The sequence below is a fragment of the Lipotes vexillifer genome, unplaced genomic scaffold, assembly GCF_000442215.2.
Source record: "Lipotes vexillifer unplaced genomic scaffold, Lipotes_vexillifer_v1.1 scaffold781, whole genome shotgun sequence".
Lineage (NCBI taxonomy): Eukaryota > Metazoa > Chordata > Mammalia > Artiodactyla > Lipotidae > Lipotes > Lipotes vexillifer.
Window position 1 is genome coordinate 349,390 of NW_006790027.1, and position 13,439 is coordinate 362,828.

At 36.9% G+C, this 13,439-nt stretch overlaps 1 protein-coding gene across 1 annotated transcript in view; it reads left to right on the top strand.

Annotated features, from left to right (window-relative positions):
• NSUN3 (NOP2/Sun RNA methyltransferase 3) overlaps nt 1-13,439 on the top strand; it is a 52,801-nt gene that overhangs the window by 14,913 nt on the left and 24,449 nt on the right. The window contains exons 4-5 of the mRNA XM_007463200.1: nt 4,939-5,093; nt 5,841-5,962. Coding sequence (XP_007463262.1) covers nt 4,939-5,093; nt 5,841-5,962 — 277 coding nt within the window. The remainder of the gene's footprint in view (nt 1-4,938; nt 5,094-5,840; nt 5,963-13,439) is intronic.

Below are 13,439 nucleotides of genomic sequence, written 5' to 3' on the forward strand. Positions count from 1 at the left end.
AGGAAGAGGGAAAGCCATACTAGATGGAAGATAGAAGATACAAAAAGAAATGGAGAACAAAGGTGGGAAATATATGGGGAAAATCTAGCAGTCGTTGACTATGGAAGACAATGATAATAACATTTTATGCACTTAAAAAACGTAAGCCCAGGGCTTCCCTGGTGGCGCAGTGGTTGAGAGTCCGCCTGCCGATGCAGGGGACACGGGTTCATGCCCCGGTCCAGGAAGATCCCACATGCAGCGGAACGGCTGGGCCCATAAGCCATGGCCGCTGAGCCTGCGCATCCGGAGCCTGTGCTCCGCAACGGAAGAGGCCATAACAGTGAGAGGCCTGCGTACCGAAAAAAAAAAAAAAAAAGTAAGCCCTAATAAATCCCCAATACACAATATCGGTAGCATCTTATTTAGGAGGAAGTGTTATAAGATTCTTATATCTTTTAGGGAAAATGGTGGCGATTGCCTTAATTTAGATTTTTCTTCTACATATGCATGTGAAAATCTTTAGGGTTACCACTAAAAGAATAGAAGTAGAATGTAAAATATCTAAATCAGAAAAAGAGAGAAATGGAATGAAATTAAGATGTGATTCTTTCCTTTGAGGCTCCTTAGTATTGTTAGACAGGGTGGAGACAAGGTATGACTTTGGGGGTTGTCGTGGCCCTGGTTTACACACCATCGCAGATATGTTTGGCTTCACCTTTCCTGCTACCCTTCACCTTAAGGCTTGAGCCGCTTGAATTGTTTCCACGCTGGAGAAACCCTAGCAAAGGCTCAGGCCATCCTGCAGTTTTCTGCTGCTATTGCTACTACTGCCACAGATTGGGGATGCCTTTGGATGGGTGCCAACTGACAAGTAGAGGTCACCACACCTGAGTGCTTACTGCACCTGGGCTGGGGACTCTCTGGCTTCCATAGTACTTGCCCGGAGGGGCCAGATAACACAAACCTGAAGTGTGTGGGAGTTATCAACTCTTGGAATGGACTTTAACCAATGAGAGGCTGGATACAGGAAGAAGCCAGTAGATTATTTGTTCTTCGTCTCTACTTCACTAAACACCAGTTTCTGACAAGGGTCAGTAATTTCAGACTATGGACATATCCTGAGAGACTGAGCGAAGCTGTAGCTAGCTTTATTACAAACCCTCTTATATTTGTGCTCCCTCCTTGCATGATTTACTTCCTTTTTTCTCTCACTCTTGTGTCCCTGGGACTGTACCCCTTCTATAATGTAAACTTTTGTCTTAGACTGTTTTCTAGCAATTTCAGGCTAAGACAGAGCTTTCAGACACCTATCCATAAGCTGCATTAGTGAATCCTCCAAAAAACCACCCCAAAAAACAGTGTAAACTAAATAAAAAAGAATGTACTACCTGTACAAATGCAGCTTTAAGGTGATTTTCTACTCCTTTCCCCACTAACAAAATTGATTCCATCTCTTGAGCTCCTTCCATATAGAAATTTGGAGCCCTGGTAGTGGCAAAGGTAAGCAATGCACATGGACTCTGCTATGACATAAAATATGTTAAGTACTATAGGAGAGGTACATAGTATGTTTGAGAAATAGACGAGTCAGTCAAGTTTGGTGGAGCACAGAATATTTTGGTGAAATAATTGAGGTAGTGGTTAAAATTGAACAATTCTCTTGAGGTCTCACTATTACAGACATTTAATTAAAGCTAGGTGTTTGAACTTTATTTAGTGGATGATGGGAAGCCATTACCAGTTTTTAACAGTAGAGTGACAACCAGAAAAACAACAATATGTGTGTGTGTGTGTGTGTGTGTGTGTACACACACACACGTATACACAGATACTTTTGAGCAAAGAGTTTACAGAAAGTTTTCCTACTCTGCATTAGAATTTCACCTTCAGTTCTCTTGATTTGTTTCCCTGGTAACCTGACAGAAATTGTCACTTTGTTTCTAGGCTTTTGATAAAAATGACCCTGACTGATAAAATGAATGTTCACTGCGAGAAAGAGTAAATAAACCCTAAAGACCTGATGGGGATGCCATGCTTTGGGCCTGAGTGCAGTGACTCTTGTAAATGGGCATGTCCCTTGTGGGGACCCTGGAAGCTGTGCCTGTGGAGTTGTTAGAAGAGGTATAGGCTCCTGTGGGACGTGAGGCTTTTAAACCAGAACAGCTCCTGCACCTGCCCAACATGAGGCTCATCTTCTTGCACCTGAATTACCACCTGTGTGGACCGCCACAAGGCCTTCCAAGAAAAAGCAATGTCTCCCCTGCCCTCTTGGCAAAAGATGTAGTTTCTGTCCTGTGTAGGATGATGCCAAATGTGGCCTGTGTGAATGTTTAGTTGAATTAGACCTGAAAATCTAATGGTTGAAAATACCACCTTAAATAAGGTTAAAAAAACCTAGAAATTATAAAAGTGATATGATTGACTATTAAAAAAAACTTAAAAAGATACTACAAATAAATTCAGAAGACAATTTAGGAAACATTTGCAAATCAGATGGCAGATAAAGGGTTAATATTCAAAATATGAAAATGCATCTTACCCTGTGAGTAAGAAAAATATAAATAGTGCAATGGAAAAAAAAAAAGGTCAAATGATAAGAATAGGCAGTTGACAGAAAAGCAAAACCAAATGATGAATAGACAAACGAAAAGAATTGTGTTAGACAGCAAGGATTATACTACAGCATAACAAGCCATATCAGACTAATAATAAAACTTACTTCTGTGAGAGTTTGGTCGTAGAACAGGGTAGTATTTACTAAAACTAAAAATTCCCCTACCCAAACCTATCTATTCCTCTGATAATATCCCATTAATAATAAAAGCACATTATGAAAGTACACTTTTATAAAGATGCTTATTGAATGTTATTATTAGTGACAATAGTGTGAATGCCCAACAATTAGCAATGGTTGAATAAAGGAGGGCACATTTTTTTCTACGTACTATTTAGCAGCCTTTAAAAATGATTTATAGGGCTTCCCTGGTGGCTCAGTGGTTGAGAGTCCGCCTGCCGATGCAGGGGACACAGGTTTGTGCCCCGGTCCGGGAAGATCCCACATGCTGGGGAGCGGCTGGGCCCGTGAGCCATGGCCGCTGAGCCTGCGCGTCTGGAGCCTGTGCTCCGCAACGGGAGAGGCCACAACAGTGAGAGGCCCGCGTACAGTTAAAAAAAAAAAAAAAGATTTATATATCTACTGATTGACTTGGTGGTATTGCCTTTGAAATATTGGTATATATAGAGAGTAATGGGACAGAGAAGTGTGTAACTATAATCCTGGGTATGTAGACAATTATATAAGCATATGTATATGGGGTAGTTGGGCAGTTGGTAGAGGGGGTAGATGAAGAGTAATGTGAAAAAGACACTACAAAAATATATAATTCCATTTATATAAGTTTTATATGTGCATATAGGCATAAAGAAATATGGTATGATTATTTATCAAAATGTTAGATGATGCTTATCTGAAGACAATGGGTTTTAGGTAATTTTTGATGTTCTTCATATTTTTATTCATTTAAAAATATGCTTGTCTTTAAATATATATTATATGAAATTTATGTCACTACATAATATATATAAATATTTATAAATATATATTTAAATAAAGGAAGAACAAAACAACTATTTTATTAGGGAGAGAACCATTTGCTAAATGCCTTCTATTACTGAGAAGCAGTATGGCATGGTGCTTAAAAGTAAGTAGGGCTCTGGAACCAAGTGTCTTGGTTTCCTGCTCTGTGAACCTGGGCAAATTACTTAACCTCTCTTGGCCTCAGTTTCCTTATCAGTAAAACAAAAACCATAACAAAATTATCTCATAGGTTTGTGAGGATTAAATGTGTTACTCCATGTAAAGTCTTAGAACAGTGCTTAGCGTTTAATAGGGACTCAAGAATTGTTAGTAATTATTATAAACATTTGTTGTTACTACTTTTGCAGTCCTATGCTAGATATGTTACTAAAATATCACAATTACTTTTTTAATTCCAGTTTCATTGAGATGTAATTGACATACGGTACTGTATAAGTTTAGGGTGTAGCGTTTAATCTTAACAACCACTTTGTAAGGTAGAGGTGGTAAAATTTCTCCTGTGTCCTCTTAGGGCTTCTGGCTGTGACCAGCATAAGACAGAGTAACAGGAGTCAAGCATACACATTTTTTTCTCTTGGCCTTGACTCTGTGTTTCTGGTAATAAGAATGTTTCTTTCCTCCTGGTATAGGGAGGGTATCTTTCACATGGGAGTACACCTCCTGCTTTCAGGAAGAAAAAGAAAGGTCAAAATGCCCCTTGTGCATCAGCTGTTATTCAAGTGCCTTTAACTCAAAATAATCAATATGTCAAAGCAGCATATTTTGAAGTGGTGTGTTCTGAACCCCTTCACTAGGGACAGTCCCCATTTTCCAGATAAGGAAACTGAGACTCTTGAAGAGAGCTAAGTAAGTTCCCCAAAGTCTCACAGCTCATAATTTGAGCCCATGTCTTTCTTATCATAAAGCCAATTACACTTTACATGCTTTTTTCCACATAACCACATTTCGTTTATTTAAAATGAAGGTGTTCTGTCCTAGAAGGAACTTTATACTCTTGCGAATGTGTCATTTACTCTTAAGAGCTTTAGGAGAGAACTGTGTCTGAGGTATTGGTTGTATAGCATATCTTTGGGAATCCATAATTCTCTAAAGGTTTTCATCTTCAAAATGAAATTTGAATGAGTAAATGGTGAGAGCTTCTGAGAGGCTCTGTAGGCGTGACTATGGTAAATGTTTTATGAAGTGTTTGTGAGTGTATTTCTGTTTTTAAACATAAGAGAATCATAATGTTTACCTCTGAGCCCTATTTCTGCGTAATTATGATGAACCAATTTCTTTCTGAAATTTATTTAATCAAAAGTGGTAATTTAACAATTCCGTTGTGTTCGTTTTAAAACTTTTTAATCCTTTACATTTAGGTTATCTTCATTGTAATGAATACGATAGTCTGAGGTTGAGGTGGCTGAGGCAGACGTTAGAATCTTTCATCCCACAGCCTTTGGTAAATGTAATTAAAGTGTCTGAATTGGATGGCAGAGAAATGGGAGATGCCCAGCCTGAAACGTTTGACAAGGTACTTTTATTACATTGTGACAGACTGATAGACTCCCAGTGATACCACTGTTATGTTGCTTTGTTGTTGTTGTTTTCCATCTGCTTCCAGACATAGCCTCATACAATTTCTCAGTACCCTGGGAAATTTTGATAAAGTGAACATGGAAGCAGTTTTCATTTGATGGTCAGCACGTTCAAAGGAAGCGGAAACATTGAGATTGGGGATTATAGAATGCTTTTTATTTCCAGGTACCTCAAAGATACTGAGGAAGAGATCAGATATTATTTGGGTCAGTACTCAAACATGTGCACAGTATTGCTTTAATTCGGTAACATTTCATATCAGAGTATGACAGTTGAAGGCAAACGAAGCATTTCAGTAAACTGAAGTTGAATTATTAGTTCTTAAAAATAAATGCTGAGAATTCAGAAGTATAGTAACATCTGTTTAAAATGAGTAACTTGTAAAAGTTTTTGCTGTCATCAAAATATGAAATATTGGTAGATATTAGTAGACTGTTAGTCCTCTCATTCCCCCTCCCCCCTAAAAAACCCAAACACTGAAAGTGCACAGGAAATTTTTCTGTCAAGTATTAGTGAAGAAATGTCATGAAGAATTTACCAAGGTGTATTTTTGGTTTTAAAATAAATTTATTTATTTATTTGCTACTTTTTGTCATGATTTACTTAGCCTCCCTATATACTTTGTGTCTGAGGATATATTTTCGGTTCATATTTGCATTACGTGTCCTTTTTTTTCCTGTAGGTGTTAGTTGATGCTCCGTGTTCAAATGATCGAAGTTGGTTGTTCTCTTCTGATTCTCAGAATGCAGCCTGTAGGATAAGCCAAAGGAGGAATTTGCCTCTTCTACAGATAGAACTCTTAAGGTGAGGGCTATTAATATAAAAGCTTACTTCAGTTTCTAATATAATTTAAGTAGGCATGACAAAACATGACACAGGGCAGCTCCCAAATGGGGGGTTTCCTGTGTAGGTGTCAATAATTAATCCTCCAAAGTCTGCACCCAGAAAATTCTTAACCTCTTCCCTTTCAGCTCTTGTATTATAATATCACCTCTGCCCCCTCTGTCCCCCCAGCCCCTCAATGAAATCTAGTGTTGCTGTGCATTGTCTTTTAAAGGACACAAATGATTTTACTATGGTTTAAAGCTGTTTGCTTATCAGGACCATCCTGAGCGTAGGATTCATCACCATATTCTTTCACCAGAATATGAGCAGCCCCCCCCGCCCCCCTAAGAGTAGCTTTGGACCAGGACACATTTTTTTTAGTAATGAACACATTGTTATGGGTGAGTAGGAAGTTGTAGTTTGTTGTTAGCACTTATCTCTCCTCTAAGAATTTTCCAGAAGGGCATGACCACGAGAGATACTTGATTTCTTCAGAATAGAGCCATTTTGGGACATCCTGTCCTGGTTTCAAAAGAAATTTGTACTTATACCCTAGTCCCAAGTAATTCCTACTGTTTAATGTGGAACAAAAATTCTTTGGACTATTTAAAATATAGTTAAGTGATAACTTATCACTCATTACTTCTTACATGTGGAATGATCTTACATGTGGAATGAGAATGAGTGACAGTTTATATGCACTGCTGACAACATGCTTAACTTCCAACTTCTGATTGACTCACAACAGTGAACATATGCCATTACCAAAGTATTACAACCAGTACTAATACATGGTCTTGTTTTTGTACCAGATTATGTCTCAGCTCATTCTGGTGATTCCGGGTAGCACCAACCAGTGGGTTCTTAAACATTTTTCATCTGGCAGTTAGACTATTTGTTTGTATTCTTCCAAGGTCAGCCTTTCATTTACTGTAACCCTGAGATAGTTTGAGAATTCTATGCCACCTTTCCCTTCTACCTCGTGGGGTGTCGCATTGATCCAGCTCTAAGTCTTTTTTTCTTACCTAAACTTCCTTGATCTGGCTCTTTAGTTAATTATTCCTGTTACTTCGGGCTTTGCCATTGTGATGCCTAACACCAACAGACACTAAATCTTATGGTGGCTTATTAGCATTGTGACCTCTAATTTTTTTTTAAGCTGTAAGCAACCGGGCTTCCTGAGGATATCATTTTTCTTCCCTCCCATGAAAACTATATATATAGAGAGAAATACGTTAAAAAAAAAAAACTGCTGTTATTGTGTGAACATTGTTCTGAAACTGGCTCCTTTTTGTTCTTAATATTTCTTGAAGTCTTTTCCTTGTAAACCTACTTTGTTCTCTTCACTCTCCACAGTAAAGCCAAATCTGATCTGAAATGTAAATCTGATCATGTCGTTCTCCTGTTTAAAGTCTGCAGTGGTTCCCCGTTACTGTTAAGATTTCAGCTTCCTTAGTATGATATTCACATCTTCTTTGAATATGGTTTCTTATTCTGAGGCCAGTGCATTTCCTGTTTCTTATGCTTAAGAGTTCTTCTTCTAACTCATTCTCCCCATTCTCTTGGCTATCTCTACTGGTTCTTTGGGAATCAGCTCTGAGATCTCCTTATTGAACCCATACCTAACTCCCTAGGACTGGGATTGGTATTCCCCTCATGACCTTACCTTCATTTAAAAATATATTGTTTGTCAGTTCCTCTGCTGAACATCTACCTAGTACTTGTCTCTTTCTTCAACAAGACTATAAGCTCCATGGGAGAAGGGATTGTCTTATTGTTTTTATTCCCAATATGCAATTTGGTGTCTGACATGTAGAAGGGGGTTCAGTAAATAATTGTTTAAAAACACTAAATTACAAGGGCTGAATATTTAGAATTTACACATGTAATTAAATTTATAGCAAAGTTAATCTGACAAAAATAATGACATAATCATTATTGTACTGCATGGTAATTAGGCATAAATGTAAAGCAATTCACATAATTTATTTTGATTAGTATTGCATTTACATAACCAAAGCATGATTTTATTTTCAGTTTAGTTTTTTCCCACATTTAATACATATCCCTTAACATCGTATAGCATTTTGATCATCATCACAAAAATCATGCATCTGAGTAAACCTCACATCCATACTGTCTTGTGCCCTAACAAGTGAGGCTGTTCTTTAGTGTCTACCCCTCTCTCCCATCATCTTACTCTCCAAAAGAAATGGCTTTAGCATCACATCACTTTAGTAGCATATTAACAGGGTACAAAATTGACATCTCAATCACAATGGGTGTAGATTTTCATGTAATTACATGTGATTGGGAAAGACCATCACACCAGCCCCCTCCCATTCTTTTCCTTGAGCAGCTACTCTGCATTCCCCGCCTCTGATGCCTGGTCTGTGTGAGAGGTTTAGGAGCCACCTGAGGCAGCTGAAACTCTGAGCCCCTTGGCTATGTGATTATGATGGTAAAGGGGAAAGAGCGTGATACACAAGCTGTAGTCACAGATAATGGTTCTAATTCCCTAACATCTACAAATTTGGGGGTCAGAAAGATAAAGGAAAAAGTGATAATGCCAGCCACAATCTCTCTTTTATCTCCTGCCCCTGACTCCAAAAAATGAAAAAAAAAAAAAAAAAGACTAGAGACTATAGTAATTTTCTGATCAGGTATAGCTCTTTTACTATATCACATACAAAGAAATTTCTCTTATTTTCTTCCAGATCTTCCTCATATAGTTATTGCCTTGTCATACTTTAATAAAAGGCAGTCCTTTTATTCCACAGTAAGAAATAGAAGGTTTTAAATGCAAGCATACGCAAGAGAATAAATACATTGATGTGTATGAGTTTTAGTCAGAAGTATAAAAGATTGATAGCAGATCCTTATTTGCATTTGCAAAGAACAATTAGAAAGCAAGCAAGCAGATATTGCCTAGCTTGATATTATAGACAGAAAATGGCACTCAGAAGGGAGAAAAGAAGTGAGAAGGATAGTTGAGTGGCAAATAAGGAAAGCTTTTTGTTTGTACTATTTTGTCAAAGACTCAATTTGTATGTTTCTGCGTGTCTGCTGACAGATGTGGTGCTCAAAGATATAAAATAGCTTCCATAGTTATTATTCACTCACTTTACCTGAAGTCATTCATATTTACATTAAATAGGCAACCTGCGTAGTATTCAGAATTTTAGCTTCTGAAAAACCAATATTCTATTACCAAATATTCTACAGCCAAACATTAATCTTACACGTTTTTATGAATGTGATATATCAATGAAAATCAACACTTTAATAGAAGTTTCTTGATGTTAAACTTTTTAAAAGGAGTAATGCAGATATGTAATAGATTTTAGAAATTATTTTTAAAAGTTAATGCATGTATATAATTATATGTAATCGTGAAAATAGTAATCTGATTTTATTTTGGCATGAAAAGCATATTGGAAGGCACACGATGACAGGAAATCCCAAACCATATGTGTTTATTGTACACTTACCGGGGACTCTTCAGTTTATCCATACAGAGATGGAAAAATTAGAATATTCTATTAAATTTATACAACATGAACATATAAGTTATATACAACTCTCACATGCTTCAGAAGATGAGAAAGTGGGACAAGGATATAGGGAATAATTGAGTGTAAGTCAGTTCTATTAATGAAGTGCCATTTGAAAGTATACCTTTATTATCTTTTCTCAAAATAATTTCTGAGACCAGTCATTTCTGTTACATACTATGTTTGTGCACACTACATAATCAGATTCTCTTGCCTCATTTTTATTTAAATATATTAGGAAAAACAAAGTGGGATAATATGCTAAAAATGATATATACATAGTCTTTTTAGAAAGTGGCCAAGTTTGTGCAAGAGAAGTTTACACGATTTTTAGGTGAGGAAGTATGAACTAAAGAGTATGATTTATAACAAAAATATAAGTATCTTGGGCTTCCCTGGTGGTGCAGTGGTTGAGAGTTTGCCTGTCGATGCAGGGGACGTGGGTTCGTGCCCCGGTCCAGGAAGATCCCACATGCCGCGGAGCGGCTGGGCCTGTGAGCCATGGCCGCTGAGTCTGTGCGTCCGGAGCCTGTGCTCCGCAACGGGAGAGGCCACAGCAGTGAGAAGCCCGCGTAAGGCAAAAAAAAAAATATATATATATATATATAAGTATCTTATTGCAGTAGTGTATCATGTCACCCATTTCCAAATCAATCACATTTAAAATACTGAACCCCTATGGTTTTCTTTTCTCACTACTTGACAAGTAAAATCCAATTTGTGAACTCATTGAAAAAGGAAGCTTAGATTATTTGATAATGTTTTGAAAATTTGTAAAAATCATCCAGATAAGAGTCCTTAAAAAGTGTTACTCTTACAGCAAGAGTTATGTTTTAAAAGAAACATTAAAAAATCAACAATCTCTTCTGTCATGCTCTTGAGCTGAGGTATGGGATACTTCGTGCCTTTGGAGCGTGGTCTTCATCATTCATCAACACAGTGACCAAAAAGTTTATATGTACATATTGGAAAAGTAATCTTCGGACATAATGTTCTATCAGAATGGAAGATTTCCACCACTCTTTGGGCAATGTATATATTTTCTTTTCAAAGTTTAACTAATTTAGTTAACTTTGCATACTATCCCTCATATGTTTAGTCATATGTTTGGAATCCAGAAAACAAAAGCTAACCACTATTAATAGTACTACTACTATCGCTACTACTACTAATTCTCTTTCACCTTCCCCTCTTCCTCTACCTTTCCCTCCTCCCCCTCCTCTTCCTTCTTCTTTTTTCTTTAAGTTAGGTGGCAGGAGTCAGAGGTGCTGAGATTAAAAAGCTGTAATTTGTTTGGGCAAAGTACGTGTTTCTTTTTTATAAGAGTTGATAGATCAAAACATTCCACATTAAATGAAATTGTAAAGGGTTGAGAAGACATCCATAGCTATAGTTTATAGCCATTATACTTTAAATCATAGAAATATGTTTCAAGGGTAGATTGACAGTGTAAAATACAGTGTTGAAAATAAGCTTTTATCAACATTTGTTAAATATCTACTTTGTGTCAGGAACTTTGCTAGGCACTGAAGATACTAAAATATATATGAAATGATTCTTATTCTCAAGATCTTCAGGGCAATTATCATAAAATACGGTAAGAATTTGGTAATAGAAGGAATAGTTAGTGTGCAGAGGATGCAAAAGGAGGGACACCTAACTTTGCTCAGGTTAAAGATGGGGTGTGGGAATAAGAAGATATATTTTACAAAATAAGCAATAGATAAATATTTAAACTGAAGATATTTTTCTAATAATTTTTCCTAATCATGAAAGTAATCTAGTCTCATGAAGCATTTGGAATATACAAAGAAATATAAAGAAGAAAATAAGCCATCCATTGAAAGAAGCTATTATTATTTGGACTTATTTCCTTTGACTGAATATAGTATTTACAATAATGGAAATCATAGTGATAAGTAATTTGATATATTTTTCCATTTAATTTATTAGGAACATTTTAATTATTAAATAGTCTTTGAAAACATACTTTTCAAATGGCTACATTATCTTAAGTCACTTATTCATTCATTCATTTATTCAGGTAGTTAAGAGTATCAAAGACTGCTCTTTCTAATGATGGAATCTCATTAATGCAAGAAATAGTTACAAAAACATATCCTAATGGGGATTAAAACATCAGCTTTTTTAATGATCCAGGCAAGAGCTTGACAACTCTTTGGGCAAAGAGTTAGCAGCTGGCCTGTGATCCATTTCTCTTTTGATTTCCAGGGAGACACTCCCACAGAAAGAAAGAAGGCAGGTGACCCAGTTAAACATGTTGACAACTGACCTCCTATTGGTAAATAGACTAATGAATTTTGCTAAGAGGAGAACTCTTACTTGTGGCATACTTTCAGCAGAGTGTCTCTGGTTAGGATAGCCTGTGGTAAACACAGCCAAGAATCTGTAGATTTATGAGACATGTCTTCCTGGAGAATGGAGAATGTCTTCCAATATACCTCAGCTCCCTAAGATATATCAGAGATGTGATATAACCTAAATGTTCCCCATTGTGTGAGGTGACCTGTCAACTTTGCTTATAGAAATCATCTGTTATTCTGAGCTAGAAAACATTCTGAGCTAGAAGCAACACTTTGGAAGCCACCTTGGATGTTCCTGCTTCTTTTGTGCCAGTTGATTGCTTATATACTTGAAATTATTTTAGTAAAGCTAGATAGTAGGTAAGATCTCTGGTTCATGAGAATCTGATTTGACAGTCCAGTCCTTTGTGTAGGCTCATCCCTATACCCCAGCCAGCCGTCTCTGATGAAACTAAATTGAGGAACATGATTTGGACCTGAGTACCAAGTGCAAGGCTCTTATTCCAGTTCCACATCTAAGTCTTAGAACTCAATCAACTCATCCAGCCAACTGTTAGAAAGTAATAGGTCTTCCCCTTTTAGACTTTGCATGGAAACATGATTAAGAAGATGAAGGGAAAGTATTAAGAATTTCTTAATGTGGGAAAGTCCTGTATAAATAGAATAAAAATTCTTGGCTATAATCTTTAAAAAAAAAAAAAAAAAGAAGATGAAGGGATAGGATCCAATGTGACAGAGCTCAGGCAGGTCCAAGAGAACAAGAGAGGTTGTGATGCTCATGAATAGTGAGTTTTTTCCATTTTGGCTCTATCCACTAGTAAAAATAATAATAATAAATGCCATTCATTGACTGCATTAGCTACTTCTTCTCTCCTTGTTTGAAGAGGCTCAAGTACATGGGTAGAGAGACTCTTGAATTGTTCACTCCAGCAAACTGCCTATCTGCTACCTTGTGGGTAGGGTAGGAGGAATCTCCTCCTTTATAGAAACTTGAGGCAAGGATGGTGATTGTTTTCCTTTAACCATTTATTCTTTCTGTAAGTATTTATTGAGTACCACCAGGCACCAGTGGTAAACAGGGCAAATTCAAACCTTGTTTGACTTGGCTACAGTTATTGTTGTGAGTACCTAACTGTCCATCATTTCTGATTCAGGAGTCTCATGTCTTCTGTCAACATCCATGAAACTGGTGGGCTAACTAAAAAGCTTGCAAGCAAGATGAAATATCAGCCCCTTCACAGTTTCTGACATTATAGTACAAATACCTTCTCTCATATTGTGGCTTGCCCTTTTACTCTTTTTGGTGTTTTTGTTTGTTTGTGTTTGTTTTTCACAAAGATACGTTATTACTTTTTATGTAAGTTATTATACCTAAATTTTTCTTTATGATTAATGCTGTCTTTGTGTTCTATTTAAGAAGTCTGTCCTTTTTCTAGTACTCTGACTGTGACCTCTGTCATAAATCAAATGTCCACATTAGCATGGGTCTGACTTCATTCTGCTTAATTGCTTTATTGATACTTGAGCCAGTGCTACATTAACTTAAATACCATAGTATTGGGTTGGGCAAAGAGCGGT